General features: G+C 38.8%; 2 protein-coding genes across 2 annotated transcripts in view; one reads left to right on the plus strand and one right to left on the minus strand.

The window, feature by feature from the left end:
- LOC123370462 overlaps positions 1-4486 on the plus strand; it is a 43029-nt gene extending 38543 nt beyond the window's left edge. The window contains exon 11 of the mRNA XM_045017054.1: positions 574-4486. Within this exon, the coding sequence (XP_044872989.1) occupies positions 574-887 (314 nt within the window). The 3' untranslated portion in view covers positions 888-4486. The remainder of the gene's footprint in view (positions 1-573) is intronic.
- Positions 1-15689, minus strand: part of LOC123370463 (serine/threonine-protein phosphatase 6 regulatory subunit 3-like) — a 62317-nt gene that overhangs the window by 27059 nt on the left and 19569 nt on the right. The window contains exons 6-7 of the mRNA XM_045017056.1: positions 12434-12520; positions 7941-8038 (exon numbers count right to left, since the gene is read on the minus strand). Of these exons, the coding sequence (XP_044872991.1) occupies positions 7941-8038; positions 12434-12520 (185 nt within the window). The remainder of the gene's footprint in view (positions 1-7940; positions 8039-12433; positions 12521-15689) is intronic.

Consider the following 15689-nt stretch of genomic DNA (forward strand, 5'->3'; position numbering starts at 1 on the left):
GTCTACCAATGGCTGCTAAACACCCACTAATTTTTTTTGTGGGTGATCCAGCCCTGGAGCACCCATGGATTTGGCGCCTATGTCCCTATGTCATTTTCAGCGTTCACCCTCCTGTCAGTTAGGGGTCTGCTGCAGCCCCACACCCAACCTGCTCCTACAGCCCAAGCCTCACTGGCTTCAGCCAGATGCTAGCATGCAGCCCCATCCCCGCCCAACCTAACCCCAGCCCAGCCCCTTCCCACCTGCAGCCTACAGCCAGCCAGTCCCCTTTCTGCCACAGACTCATTATTTTTATACTAACTGGCCTGCTCCTGCCCAGCTGAACTGCATGATAAATTAAGTCTGGCTGTCCCCCTGGGTGCAGTCAGCTGATGCCTCTCAGGCCCACATTAACCCACTCAGGGTCCCTGTGGGTCCACACTCCATCACATCAATGTAATCATAAAAGATATCAGTGACATGTAAATGGAAAACATATAACTAACAGCAGAATGCAGCTGATTAATGAAATGGCCCTGGTGCTGAGGCCTTTATTTGTAATCCTCTTTTTCTGACAACTGTATCTCTGTTTAGGCCTTAGACCCATCAATCAAGAGATTAACACCCTGAAGATAGAGTGCATTACTAGCAACCCAAAGGCTGGTGAGGATGTGACACTTCTCTGTTTTGTACGTGGATGGACTACAGAGAGTACCTATGTTTCTTGGTTTAAGGGAAAATACCCCATTGAAGATGGAATAGAGAACACAGACTGTGAGGATGAATCTGGTTTTATTACTTCTGTAACTTTTAAACCTGAAGAACAGGACAAAGAATGCAAGATCAGATGTGAGGTTTCTACCGAAGAGGACTCCTTTGAGGATTCATATATTTTAAAACTTGCATAATCTCCCTTCAGCAACTCTATTTCAGTGCTTCAAGGGTTCAGTGAACAGTTACCTCATTTTAAAAAAAAGCATCTTTCAGGAATTAAAACTTTATCAACGTATACAAATACATTACTCAGGAGAACCAGGGTTTGAGAAAATATAGACTGTTTGGGACCCAAGTTCTTCTGCAGGACTGAAGTTGTCTAGACCCATTTTTCCCCATCTCAAGTATTTTTAACTTTGATTTCTTGGCCAGAGACTGTAATTATCCTATGATAAAAGAACAAAGGAAAATGGTTTTAACACCAACAGAATGAGTCCTTAATTAAAATGCGTATTCACCAAGACTTGGAAAAATTATGAAATATTTTTTAAACTTTATTAATATCTTGGAAGGTTTTTATTGTAGCAATAGGGAAACAGTCTGGGAGTGAATTTGAAGGAAATCTCTTGGCTATAACTGAAGGGCAACTACTTCTGTGGTCATTCCAGCATAAAGATACTTTCACTGTATGATGTAAATTACCCAGAAAGAGAGGTGTAAACTTCCACAAATTCTTGAAAACATTCCTTTATATCGTCTTAAAATAGAGAAGGTGTTGATACTATATTTGAAGAAATTAAGGAACTCTGGTAATGTGTTTGTGACTTGATTTTTAATGGTGCCGAGCACACACTGCTTTCATTGATTTCTGTCCTGAATTTAACGGGTGAGCAAGATTGGAAATCAGTCTTTTTAAAGATTTTGTATATTGTATATTCAAAATCACGAGTAACTTCAGTGGGCACTGTGAGAGTTTAGCCCTTTGAAAAATCAGCCTATTATTGTTCTTAGATTTATGAAACCTTTCAGAAGACCACCTGAAATACAGTTTTCGCTGCTAGTATTCTAAAGGAAAACTAAGTCAGATGGATGTTACACACTCTTTGTTCCTGCATCTGCTTTTTTACCACACATATCTATGGTGCTATATTGTAATATGAAACACAGTGATGATGCTTTAAAGTCTGCAAAATAACACACTGTATGAAATGGTGGAAAAAAGTCCTCGCAGGGTGATTTCTTACTAATGCTCATGATGCCACCAGAATATTTTGGATTGTAAAGGGGCTGGTGAAAAGTTTTAGCCCCAGGTTCAAGGGCTACAAAGTGAAGTTGAATAGTTTTAGTTTGCATATACTGTTAAAGAGTTACTCTACCTTTCAAGCACCATGTATGCTAAGCAGAAATACACTAAAATAGGAAATAATTTAAATAAAAAATGTATTTTTCCACCCCAATGATCCCATAAAATGGAACAGACCAAAAATCATGAGAGACTCTTAAGAGCACTCAAGCTTGTCTAAATATAAAAGTTTAGCGTAACATACATCTTTGAAGTAAAATATAACCTTTACGCCAGTGCTGAATTACTCAGGATGGGTTCTAGAGAACCCTCAAGAGGAGAAAACTTCTGTGAGGACACACAGCAGTTCTTGCGAATTCCAGGACAGTTCTAACAGAGGAATGTTTGCATGTAGACAGGGCCTCAGTTTACCTGTACAGTCCTAGGTAAATTCCAGATAAGATTTTGCCTTTTCCTTATGATTTCTAGGTACCTATGGTGAATTCTGCAGGATTCAGACAATTATTTTATGCTAAATTATCCACCATTAATGCAATTATTGACATTAATCCTACAAAGTGTATAAATGTTACCAATCAGGGTTTTGGTTTTTTGACATTCCCTAGCAAAATCAACTGTCATTTTTGCTGGGCAAGTCACAAACCACTGACCTCTCCCTGAGTCCTTATCGATCTACATCTCTCCTGAGAAATTTGCTAATCTTGCCCCTACTCTTTTCATCACCAGACATCCATTATCTCCTCTCTATCCCTTTGCCTTTGGATCTATTTTCCCACTCACTGGTTTCCAACCCCAATTAAGAGGAAGAACATAAAAAGAGCTAGGTACTCACTAGCTGAAAGAAAGAGGGGGAGTTGCAGCTGGTAACTGTTAAGGACAAAATTGCTCTGTTGGGATGGAGCTGGCACTTGCTCCCAGATTGAAAGGGGCCAGCTTGTGACACAAGAACCTCTTGATGCCACCTGGCAGAAGGCATAGATAGTGCATAGAGCCTTATAGGGATCTCCTGGGTCAGTTATATGCATAATAATTCATAAAGAGTGGCATGTGAGATATCTGCTAAGAGCCACAAACACCCAGCTCATCATAACAATTTCAAAATGTATGTAAAGATAATATTATAAGGAGTATGTTCCTATACTGGAAATTATGTTCTTAATGTCTGTGAGTTAAAGCAGGTCACCATGAGGTGATAAACATGTTTCTTTCAGACAGGCAGGAGACATCTATCTGTCTGGTTGTATGCAAAGTGAATATTGTATACTTCACAATGGATGCCTATTTGCATACTAAGCAACCAGATAATCAAAGATTAATAAATTAACAAGAGATCATAAAATCTACAGGAAGGAGCATGCAGCCAGATGGTGTCTGGTTTAGGAATAAAGATCAAAGGGCTCTTTTGATATATCTGGGGTTGCAAAGGCACACCCTAGTATCTTTCACCTAGGATGGAAGCTGACAGCGGGCTTGCTTCATGAATGAAAGATCCCAACCAGGCATCTGCAATACACTGGAAGGATTTTGGGTGAGCTTTTGCTCTTATGACATAATAATGGCCTATTAGTTAAGTTCAGGCTCTAGTATGTGTGTCATGCTTTTATTTGATCTGTAACCCTTTGTTTTTAATATTGCTGCTTGCTATCATTTGAATCTCTGGTCTTGGTTCAATAAAATTGTACTTGCTTTCCCTATAAACAAATGAAATGCTTTGAGTTAAGTGGAACTGTGTTTGGAAAGCTCTGATGTACAGCTCCTTTGGGAGCAGAGGATCTGGGAATTCTGTGAGAGTCCAGTAGCTCAGGAGCTGGGCACGCTAGGGAAACACCATTGAGGACGTGAGGTCGGAGTGTGCCTATCGCTAACCTGTAAAGAGAGAGCGAGGCCTGCAGAAGGCTGGAAGGCAGGGCTTGTATTGCCAGAGGCTGGTGGTGCTAGGGAACTGACTCATGAGGCACATACAAGGCTTTCTTGCAGTTTCCATGGGTATGCCAAAGTTAGCCGACCAGTTTGGTGCTAGAAACAGTGACAATTTCAATGATAAGGTATTTAGAAATTGATATAATTCACTTTTCTTAATATGTTATGAGTCTATACATGCACATATAGCTAACCTGAAACACTGCGAAGTCCCTAATTATAATAGGAGCTTACATAATGTACATATAGAAGAGCATACACTATGCAAACCGAACGCAATTCACAAATACAAAATTAATTTGGTCTCTGAAGCTAGAGCAAAATACCACTATAACTCATGGCATTCTGCAATCAAGACAATCTACCAAATTATACTTAAAATTAAAAATAATTTAATGGAGTTACAGCAGGGATGAATATAGTCCAACATTTTACAGACAAATATGTATTATTTGTTACTGTCAATACCTATTTCTAAAATTGGAAAGTTTTTTAAAACTGTGTTCTTCTCACTGTTTAGCTTCTGTTTACTATGTATGTTTTTCTTAGTTTCAACAAAGAAAATAAATTAAGCAGTTCACTAGCACAGTGCTGCAAAGTTTGTTGCAAAAAACAAATGAGGACTTAACATTTTAAAATTTTTCCCATTATGATTTTAAAGTTTGGAAGAAGTTTATTTTGAAAATAGGTCTCTAACTTAGAGTACTCATTCAAAATACTTTATCTTCCCAGAAGCAAATATTTGTTTTCATTATCATTTACATTCATAAAACAGGCTGAAAAGGAAGCTCTGTGACTAACTAAAATGTTAATAGGAAATCCCAATCTAGACAGATATGGGAGAATATCCACAATGATCAAAACTTATTGGACACAGATGCCAGGGACACCAATCTGACAAAAGGAAAAAAAAGAAAAAAAAACCCTCATTTTGTTTTGTTTTTATAATTCCTTATAATCAATATAAAAAATGCTTAGGATTTTTCTACACACAGAAATTGCACCGGTTTAATTTAAATCAGTTTTATTAAATCAGTGCAACTTGTATGTGTGGACTCTCAATTTAAAAGAGGTTATATCAGTTTAGCTTGCACCTGTGAATTTACTGATGCAACCCAAACTGACCTAATCCAAGTTTAAACTGGTAAGAATTATCTACAAACAAAATTGCACCACTTTTACTAAATCAGTTTCTCTTTGGAGTCTGGACACAAATCAGATGTTAGGAATGGCAATATACAAAAACCTGTAGGAGAACACTTCAGTCTCCCTGAACACACAATAGCAGATTTAAAGGTAGCCATTCTTCAGCAAAAAAACGTCAGGACCAGACTTCAAAGAGAAACTGCTGAGCTTCAGTTCATCTGCAAATTTGACATCAGCAGCTCAGGATTAAACAAAGATTGCGAATGGCTAGCCAACTACAAAAGCAGTTTCTCCTCCCTTGGTGTTCACACCTCAACTGCTAGAAGAGGGCCTCAACCCTCCCTGATTGAACTAACCTCATTATCTCTAGCCTGATTCTTGCTTGCATTTTTATACCTGCCTCTGGAAATTTCCACTACATGCATCTGCTGAAGTGGATATTCACCCACGGAAGCTCATGCTCCAATACGTTTGTTAAGGTGCCACAGAACTCTTTGCCACTTTTACAGATCCAGACTAACACGGCTACTCCTCTGATACTATAAAACTTTAGTAGCAATTTCCCACGCAGCAAGAAAATGTGTGTTTAGGAGAAACATGCCTCCTACTATCATTCAGTTAAACAATTTATCAAATCATGGGATGTTTTCCATGCACAAAATCTTACAAGGCAGTTAAGCCAATAATATAAAAAATGGCTACCTTTTATCAGATACATGGACAAAATAAATCCAAATAAAATAACTAAATGCATGTAATGTGGTCAAACACCACACATCTCAATTTCTTTATCTATTTTTAAAATAGAAAAATAGTGAATACACAGTTCCAAGGAATGTCTACAAACTGACAGAATAAATTTTAAAAAATGAGTTGTCAACTAAGGCCCTAAATCCATCAAAGAGATCCATGCAGGCAGATTTTACACCTGCCCATGGACTTCAGGGAGACTCTGAAGACGCCATAATGGTCCACCAAGGCAGATTCTTTTAGAAGACTGGACCCTAAATGTAACGTGTCAAAATTAATTGTAAACTTATTTCCTGCGCAAAGAAACCTGATGACCCTTTTCTTACTGACTAGTGAACAGAAAGGAAAACAATTTCATATGTGAAATACTAAGTTCAAAAACTAACATTTATTGTCCCTTTAGGCCTAAAAACTGACCTCTCCACAGTGAGCCCACCTGCAGAGTTTCATCTTAAGGACTGCAAACATTCAGTACTCTTCATGTCTAAAATACCCTTCCTGCAGATGTGAAATAGGGGGGAAAGTCTGCCGGCCTTTCAGGACAATTCACAGGTATTCTCTCTTTAAGCACATATATGAGTGAGTTTAAAGTTAGCTGTGCATTTGTTAATCTTCCCCTAAATCCTCACAGCATTAAAGATCTGTTGGAGGAGGGGGTAGAAGAGAAACAGCATTTACAGTTCGTTAGATATGACCTTCAAAGTCAAAGCAGATCAATTTTTAGGCCCAACAATTTTAACAATATTCCTTTCACATAAAAGGACTAGAATCACATAATTGAACAACCATGCAAGTAACTAAAGAATAGCCAGCATTTACAGCTAGAAAGTAGGTAAGATTACAAGCAATGAAGTAACTCATATATATGATTTTTTTTATGAGAGTCATGTGGTTTCTGATGGGCGATATCAGGGATCAAATTCATAGTGGTAGCTAGAGGCACACCATCTAGGCAGAGTGCACACCTCAAGGGATCTGCATTATATTTATATAAGCATCTTGTTAATTATGAGTCATCTTCTTGACAGACTCACCCAAGCAGTATAGTGTGCTAGCTCTTATGGCAGGTGTATACCAAAAATACTGCTATCCAAGTATATTTAACTAACTTAAATTGACCTCTTTTCTACAGACTTCCACCTCCTGACAGTGAATCTTCATCTCTGCACTCAGGTTTCATATACAATTCCCTTCCCTGTTGAAAAGGCAGGAGTCAACCTCAATTAGTTTCCCATACTGTTTTGTAGGACAAGCTACAGTAAGGTATCAATAATCAGTATGACAACACTAATCTGCCTTAAATATTTAACTGCTGTCTTGGATTTGTTTTAAAAAGGATACTTTGTGCCATGCACACTTAATTCAATTTAATAAAATATGGGGATTAGACAGAAACTAATACTTATCACCAGCTCCAATTCACTCCTTTTCCAAGAGGGATTCTCAAAAGCATGGTCCTTTTTTCTTTTTTTCTAAGAAATAGGGATCATCCTAAAGATTCTTGGGTTGTATTTTACCTAGACTAAAACTGTTCCCATTTTTAAGTTCTTCACTTACCCTAACTGTAGAAGTGTATGTCTGAACTGCTTTGCTCTCGAACACAGATAGATTTATGAAGCCCTTCCTTACTGTCCCCTACAGAAAACACTCATGGATGTGTTGCTCCTGCCAACTTTGCCAGGAAAAGTTAATTTCTGCTATGCACCATGGTGTAGAATATACCCCATGTCTATCTACTATGACTATAAATTATCCGACCTATGAATTCTGCCCGCACCAGAGCCATGTGCCAATGGTCTTGTGAATAAGAGAACAGATCCATAGGTTAAGTATGCTATTAAGAAGTCTAGTTATATAGTCACAAGCAATGTGTTCTCTTATGTAGCTACTGTGGGTTGGGGGGATGAAAGAAATAGTGTTGCTCTGAAAAATTGCTCAGGGAAGCTAATCTGCTCTTCCTGAAGCACCCAGTATAAGAACTGACCATGTTAGTGCTGATAAACAAGGCCAAATGCAGACAGCTCATCATCAGTCAAGGCTGCAGTTAATTACTGGGACACAGTCAAATGTGAAATGATGCAATAAAGAAGAAAATCCCAAGTTAAAACCAGCATAAAGTCATACTCACTTCCCGATGTCATCTTGATCAGCAAACTTCTCATTGCTGAAACCAAACTGGTCAATAAAATTGGACGTCATTTGTTGCATCTGATAATCAGAAAAGGCCTGGCAATCCCAGGACCAACGACAGGAATATAAAGATTCTAATAATACTCTGAATACTATTTGCCCATTTTGCTCCAGAAATAAATTGTGTTAATCTAAACACAGGGGGTTATAAATTAATTTGTTTTAAATCTATAAATTATCTCAGCCACTGAATATACACTGACCCACATTTGATGGCTTTGATGCCAGCTTGGTAGCAGCTCTAATAGGAAAGTTAATCTTCACTCTACATGTGGTCTTAAATACCACCTTTCCAAATGCATTTCCCAGGACACACTGTGACAGGACAGCTTATTAGGTACCAGAGAAAAACTGCCTTCAACCTTGTCAACATGAAACTTTTAAACCACATGACTCATGGAAGAGGGGAGAGCAGGGCATTGTTATAAATAGAAAAAAAATGTGTGGGTAAGAAGTTATCAATCTCAACTATAAGATCTAACAGTATCTCTCGATTACACACACACCCCAAAAAAACCACAACTGGAAACCAGAAGAGTTAATGCAGACATACCACACATCTAAATTTAATGTTGCCAACTCTCACAATTTTGTCACAAATTTCATGAGATTTGGGGGGTTTAAGGTTCTTTGTTTTTTAAATAAAGTCTCAACAGACCTCAGATTACTGGCTTTAAAACTTGTGAAATTTCCCTTATTTAAAATAACTATTATTTTCAGTGGGGCTGAAGCCAAACTGCTCTCTGCCAAAACAGTCACCATTCTCTACAGACTTTGCATGTTGAAGGGAGACTGCAACCTCATTGTTTTCAATGAAACTTAACCCAGGTTACCCTCAGGGAAGATAGCCACTCTCTGGACTGTATGGTTAGTCAGCTAGACAGGATGTGGGAATATGAGAAGCCAGAGATGGCCTGAAAAGGAGGTACTGAGAAGGTAAGGTATAGAGGAATAGATGATGGCAGAGGGGAAAAAAAACACAGGGTTGGGTTGGGGACAGGAAATTATGGAGGAAGATAAAACAGGGCAGTGATGGGGAAGGAGAGGGATACAATGGCAACTTTCTACACTCCTGGGATTAGGAGTGAATAAGGGGAACCTCCATCCAAGCAGCTACTGGAGAAGCCTGCCTTTTTGCATGTGTTTCATGTAGAATTTTGACCTGAAACATTCACAAGTGCCAATCAATCCCTCAGGTCTTTTATAGTAAACAGCACTACATTGGGCAAAACATATGGCTGGCCTCAGGGGCGGCTCTACCTTTTTGGCCGCCCCAAGCAGTTATGCCCGGGAGGTGCCCTGGAGCCGCGGGAGCAGCGGACCTCCCGCGGGCATGACTGCGGAGGGTCCACTGGTCGCGCGGCTCGGCCGGACCTCCCGCAGCTGCGGACGGTTCGCAGGTCCGGCAGCTCCGCTTGAGCTGCCGCAGTCATGCCTGCGGGAGGTCCAGCCGAGCCGCGGGACCAGCGAACCGTCCGCAGTCATGCCTGCGGGAGGTCCACTGGAGCCGCGGGAGGAGTGCCCCCTCCGCAGTCATGCCTGCGGCAGGTCCGGTTGTCCCAGCCTGCCGCCCCCCCCAGGAAAGGGCCGCCCCACGCGCGTGCTTGCCGCGCTGGGGTCTGGAGCCGGCCCTGGCTGGCCTAGTAATATTAGACCTTTGTTCTTCCTGCGCTGACTGTCCATATAAAGCATTACTAGGTTTTAGAAAGGCACTAAACACTTCTTCTGTAAAGTACTTTGATAGCTATGGATGAAGAGAACCTATTACTGAATGCATGTGGATGAGAAGACATTCATAAAGGTGTTATGTTAATGATAAATGGAATGATGAAAGAAACTAAATTAATGGTGAAAAGTCAATTAGAATTTTTAAAATTCTATCAGTTTTCAAGTGAAATAAGTGTAGGCAGCAACTTCTGTTTTATCAAATATATAAGTCATCCTAGTGACAGTATCTTTTAAAGCCTATTAGGGGGAAAGAGCACGCTAGAGAAGCGTTCCAAGACATAGTTAGCCAAGAGTCAGAACCTGCTGACATTTTGACAGGCCAAAAGGCAGATACAAGCTTTACAAAGTGAAAAATGAATGCAATTGCTGATATACTTCTGCTTGTTGCCCTTAAAATAAAGGGATCGGCAGAAAGATTTACAGCACGAGACCCTTCTTGGTGGCACCATCTCTAGGGTTTGTCATGAACTTCCCTAAACAAAGCTCATCAAGCAAGAGGGGGGAGTTAATTTTACTTTTAAAAATCCTTTAAAAAATATTTAAAAAAAGGTAGCAGAGCAGGCCTAACGTCTTTATGGCATCATAAATTAAGTTAGAAGTCAGGTGTGAAAAGTTATGAAACACGTCTGAAGATTTACTTTATAAAAAGGAATGATTTCTCCATCCAATAAAGAAAAACATTTTGCCTGCGAAAAGATCCCTTTTGCCTGAGTCATCAGGATCAAATCTACTTTAGGTGTTCTCATCTAGGGCAGCCTGAGATTTTACTTAGGTCTTTGAAGATAAATTTGGAGAGATTTTCATGAAAAGGAAAACACCACTTTTCATATTCAGTTATGCAGACTTGCATTTATTCCTTAACTATGCCTATATCACCAACTTTCTGGAAATCTCATGATGTTGCACAAGCAGACTCTCCCCCTAATATTTAAAGTAAGGAAGGTCTTTCAAAAAAAAAAACTGTCCTGAGAATGAATTAATCATAGAATCATAGAATTCAAGATCAGAAGGGACCATTATGATCATCTAGTCTGACCTCCTGCAAGATGCAGGCCACATAAGCCGATCCACCCACTCCTTTAGCAAGCGACCCCTGCCCCATGCTTCGGAGGAAGGCGAAAAACCTCCAGGGCCACTGCCAATCTACCCTGGAGGAAAATTCCTTCCCGACCCCAAATATGGCGGTCAGCTGAACCCCGAGCATGCGGGCAAGACTCTCCAGCCATACCCTCTGGAAAAAGGTTAAGAAAGTTTCCTTCAAAATGATAGAGTTTTAAAATTATTTCTGATGACAGAACTGACTGAGGCATTCCACTGATCAGAGACAGACAGAATGAAGACACTTCTGGACTGAGGATTCTTCATTAGAGAGAAATCGAACATTAGAATGAGACTTGGTCAGGAAGATGAAGAAAAGAAAGCTGGAGGCTGCCTGTTTTAGTCTGGGCCTCAGTAAATCTGGCAAACAAAGTAAACCCACCTAAAAAAGGTTAATAGGTTCCCAGAAAATCAGAAGAGTAGAAGGAAAAAGACTACCAGTGCACTAGACATTACAGTGCCTCCACTTATTCTAGAAAACTGATCTGCTCTTCCTTACAATGGTGTCTCCAGTCTACTGTCTTTCACATCATACTCAGTTTTCTACAGAAGACACTATATCAAGGTACAGTTCTCTATTCTAGGCTTAAAAAGGACAAGAAGTCTCGTGACAAACTCTTCTAAGACACTAAAAAGATTGTGTTACACCATTATCCCATATAGCATGCAACAGCAATGGTCCATCTGCATTTCTCAGTTAGATTAACTACCTAAACACATGCAGTTGCTGTGACAGTCTAGGCAGAGCTCACACTGAAGTACACAGAAGATGGTGCTTGAAGACTATGAAGGGTTTCTAAAAGATTCCACATTCCTACAGAAGCTGCTACCTTGCTGAAGACACCAACCCCATCAAATCTAGAATGGTACAACTAAGATGCAATAAATCACTGAAATATCAGACTTGAAAAAGTTAATTATCGTTTCTAAAATTAACAAAAACCTCAAGCAAACTTTTGGAACAACTGCACTTTATATAAATGATAAAGGCATATAAACTTTAAGAACTACAGACTGCAGTACTTGGGTTGAGGCAGTTATAAACAGCTAATGGTACAAGCAGCAATTTAAATAACTTTTGTTTAGTAACTTGAATCTATAGCACCTTCAGGATTCGAGATCTAAATCAATGTACACTGTATTCAGATTTTGACAGCCTCACTTTCCTCCAGTGCCAACAGAGGAATAAGGAAGATGTACATTGCAAATGGAATGATGCTAGTACAGAACAGCTGTCACCCTTCACCCATCAAAAATGGCAAAGTACCAGAAGTGCTTCCAAAAACTATTTTCTAAATGAAAGTGCTAACTCAAGTAGACTGCTATACAGTTAGTTGGTGCTCTCAAAAACACCACTCACTTGTGTGGCATTACCATATTAAATCCTGTAACATTGTCAATTAGCAAACTATAAATATGTATAGAACTTTAAACTGCACACTGCCTACATTTTTTATACACTTTCCTGTTTCACCACTGAATTCTCCAAATGGTGTTTTGCATCAAATGCAACCACCCATCCCCAAAGACAAAAATCCCACAGAAAAGCTACTTTTACAAAGAAGGCATACCTGTGAACAACACTGTTAAATGAATTTAACTCACTTGCTGCAAAGAAGAATCCTGTGAAAAACCAGTTTCTTTAAAGCCGATTTCATCATCGCTGGATGAATGAATGTGGCAGGTAGTAACCTAGACAAAAAAGTTTAGACAGCTATTTAATTAAACAAAAGGCTTTGTGTAGATTAGAATTATTATGCAAGGTCATTAATTTCATTTTTAGACCAGCAAACACACTATTCCAACTGTAAATGCATATATTTCATCCACTAACATTATATTTGCATGTCACCAGTCATTACATTAGTGTTTGACACCTTTAGTGAATAATTCCATCTTTAACATCTAGCAAAACTAACTCTAGAGTTCCTTCAGTGGATGCTACTTAATAGGTCCAAACTGGCCAAACAGGACAGGAGCAAAACTGTATCTTACCATTTAGATACAATATGAAATTATTCCAGTTAATAAGGAAGTTCTTCCATGAAGGTGTGCTTATTAACAATTCTACCAATTAAGTGTAGCAGTCATCCACTGTGAATCAAAACACCTTTTACCCAGTTACAGCACTACACAGTTGAAGAAGAACACTGTTTTTGAGGGTGGAAGCTGAATTTGCTTTCCACTGAAGCACTGGCCACTGCTGGAGTCAGCCGCTGTCTTGCCTCACCAGTGTCCAATATAGCAATTGCTATGTGCCCATAAATCTGGAGACAATGTAACAAGGGGGAAAAAAACAGATTTAAAAACCCCCCAAATTAAAAAAAAAACAAAACAAAAAACCCACATTTCTACAGTTACACATCAGGGTCTTGATCCTCAGAAGCGCTGAGTGACTACAGCTCCTAATTAATTCTCAGAACCGGGTAAACATTACTAAGATCAGGCTTAGTAATGCTTTCTACGAAAACTAAAACACTGCATAGCGCAGTTGTTTTCAACCTGTGGTCTGCGGACCCACAGAGCCAAAACTAGGCATTTTAGTGTTCAAGGTGAGCAAGCACATTTGCACCCCCTGCCATTTTTCATTATTTTCCCACCCCATTTTTTCCACTTCCATGATTTTGCACCCTGGGCAGCTATCCCACTCTGGTTAAGGCCCTGCTAAGGGGTCCACAAAAGGTGACTATGAAAATAAAGTTTCAGATCCAAGAAAAGGTGTTCCATTTAGCTGATTAAAGGTATGTGAATACCCCCACCTACAGGTCAAACCCCAGAAGTGTTGTCATTACTGTAGAAGCCCACAGTTTAGTGCCCTCTCTCACACAGTGTGAAATGCCGTGCCGAGAACAAGCAATGTTTATAGCTGAATTTTGTTCAATCAGTTTTTAGTCTATGATTTTTACAGCAGGAGCCAACAGACCACAGGTTGAACTTCCAAAGGGGTCCAGCTCCATTCAAACTTTAAGGGTCAGCAAATGAAAAAAGGTTGAAAACCACTGGCATAGAGAAGAGAGACCAATTCTTTTATTTGCTATTTTGAAACAAATTATCCACTTTCTGAAACAAATATGACAGCCTAAAAATAATACCTTTAACGTTCAATTCACGCATAACAACAAATCAGTTTCACTCCCTAAAAAACTACTCATAATCTGAGATCAAAGAAAGAATTCTAAAAGTGTAAAAACAATACAGCAAGATTTTTCTATGCAATGTTTTTTAATTCATGGCCCCACAGGGGAATGGAATACTTCTTGTTTTAAACAACTTAAGTAACCAAATGAATCCTTGGAACAATTCAACAGTAAACTGCAAATTACTTATAAATTATAGTGTGGATTGTGCATACGGTATATTTTTCACTTGAAAATTTGTTTTAGGCCTCAATTAGGCATTATAATATAGAACGGAGTAAATCATGTCATCTGATCTTGCTTTCTAGTCTACCAACACCATCTGTTCAGGATTAAACACAATCCCAATCACTTTTGTTTCACTTTCAAGTTTCTTAAATTTTAACTAGTAAATCTGTAAACAGGTAACTAAAACACAAATAAAATCAAACCAAAGTAAACACTTAAACCCTCAAGTCAAAATTCCAGATAACTGAACGGGCTTGAAACCAAATTTAGGCATATCTGCAAGAAAAACACTTCAGGATTCTTATCAAGCTCTTCATTTAATACAGTCAGTAGGCTCAAGCAAGTACTAGATTAAAAGGCCAGTATCTGAACTCTTGCTCTAGTAGTTACCAAAGACAACAGCGAAACAGTTTTTACAGTTTGAGAAAAAAAATTAGAAGCTACTTAGTGTTGTTTACAAGTACCCATTGCGTATTCACTATCAGTTCTAATGTCTATCTTCTTGAGATTTTTCATGTCTCATGAATGGAGCAATTTACCATTAGGATACACAAATTAATCTTTAAATGCATACCTTTTCCCCACAGAAATCACTTTCCTTAACTATTTAAGATTTTCAAAATAAGAATTGTATTAAAGGCCCCAAAGTAATAATGTAAGAAAGGCTTTTTATTTTTGATGGAAGAGATACCATAATCATGAAAAATTGGAGATCTTTACGATGATTAGTTATTTCAATGAACTTCCAACAGCAAACTTGCTTAAAAGTGCTATTTTAATTAGAGCGTACGTCAGACCAGTTAGTGTACCTGGAGAAATCAGACCCCCATTTGTGAGAGACTTGCAGTTATCAGACTCAAGGGGATCTACTACAGAAGAGCTAGGAGTCTTGCAGTTAATTCAAGAAACTTAAACTGAGCATGAGACAGTTCAGCATTAAACTCTGTTGGCCCCACTTTGGCTGGAATTCTGTTAGATATACAGTTTTAAAAGGAATGGGGCATATCTATATCAAAGAAAGTTAATAATCCAATATTCTACCTGGCTTAAAAATTTAGACTGACCTAGAGAAAACTTGTAAGAAAACCTGCTGGAGACTCTGACCGCACAACACTAGTAATCTATATTTTGGATTAATGTTTCTCAGATTAGGTTATTATTTATCGTGGCAGGTTGTTTTACCCCAGGATCAAGAAAAAGCTTTTCTCAAACAAAGAAATGTAATGGTTCCACACATTTACCTAAACCACGCAACATTTCTAAATGTCAGGAAGCTATGAAGATTATAAATTGGACCAGAATCACACTGCAAACCTGTGGGCTATTTCCAATAAGGCTATAGATCAAAAAAATTCAGAGGATGCATTGTTTTCTTGAATAAATATCCAATGCAGTTCTGACTAGTATCCACTACAGATATCAGAAAACCCCATAAATTCATTGTTTTCATGCCTGTGTTAGGCAACTCTAGGGTTCTCAATTATTTTTATTTCACA

This window comes from Mauremys mutica, chromosome 4 (genome assembly GCF_020497125.1).
Source record: "Mauremys mutica isolate MM-2020 ecotype Southern chromosome 4, ASM2049712v1, whole genome shotgun sequence".
NCBI lineage: Eukaryota > Metazoa > Chordata > Testudines > Geoemydidae > Mauremys > Mauremys mutica.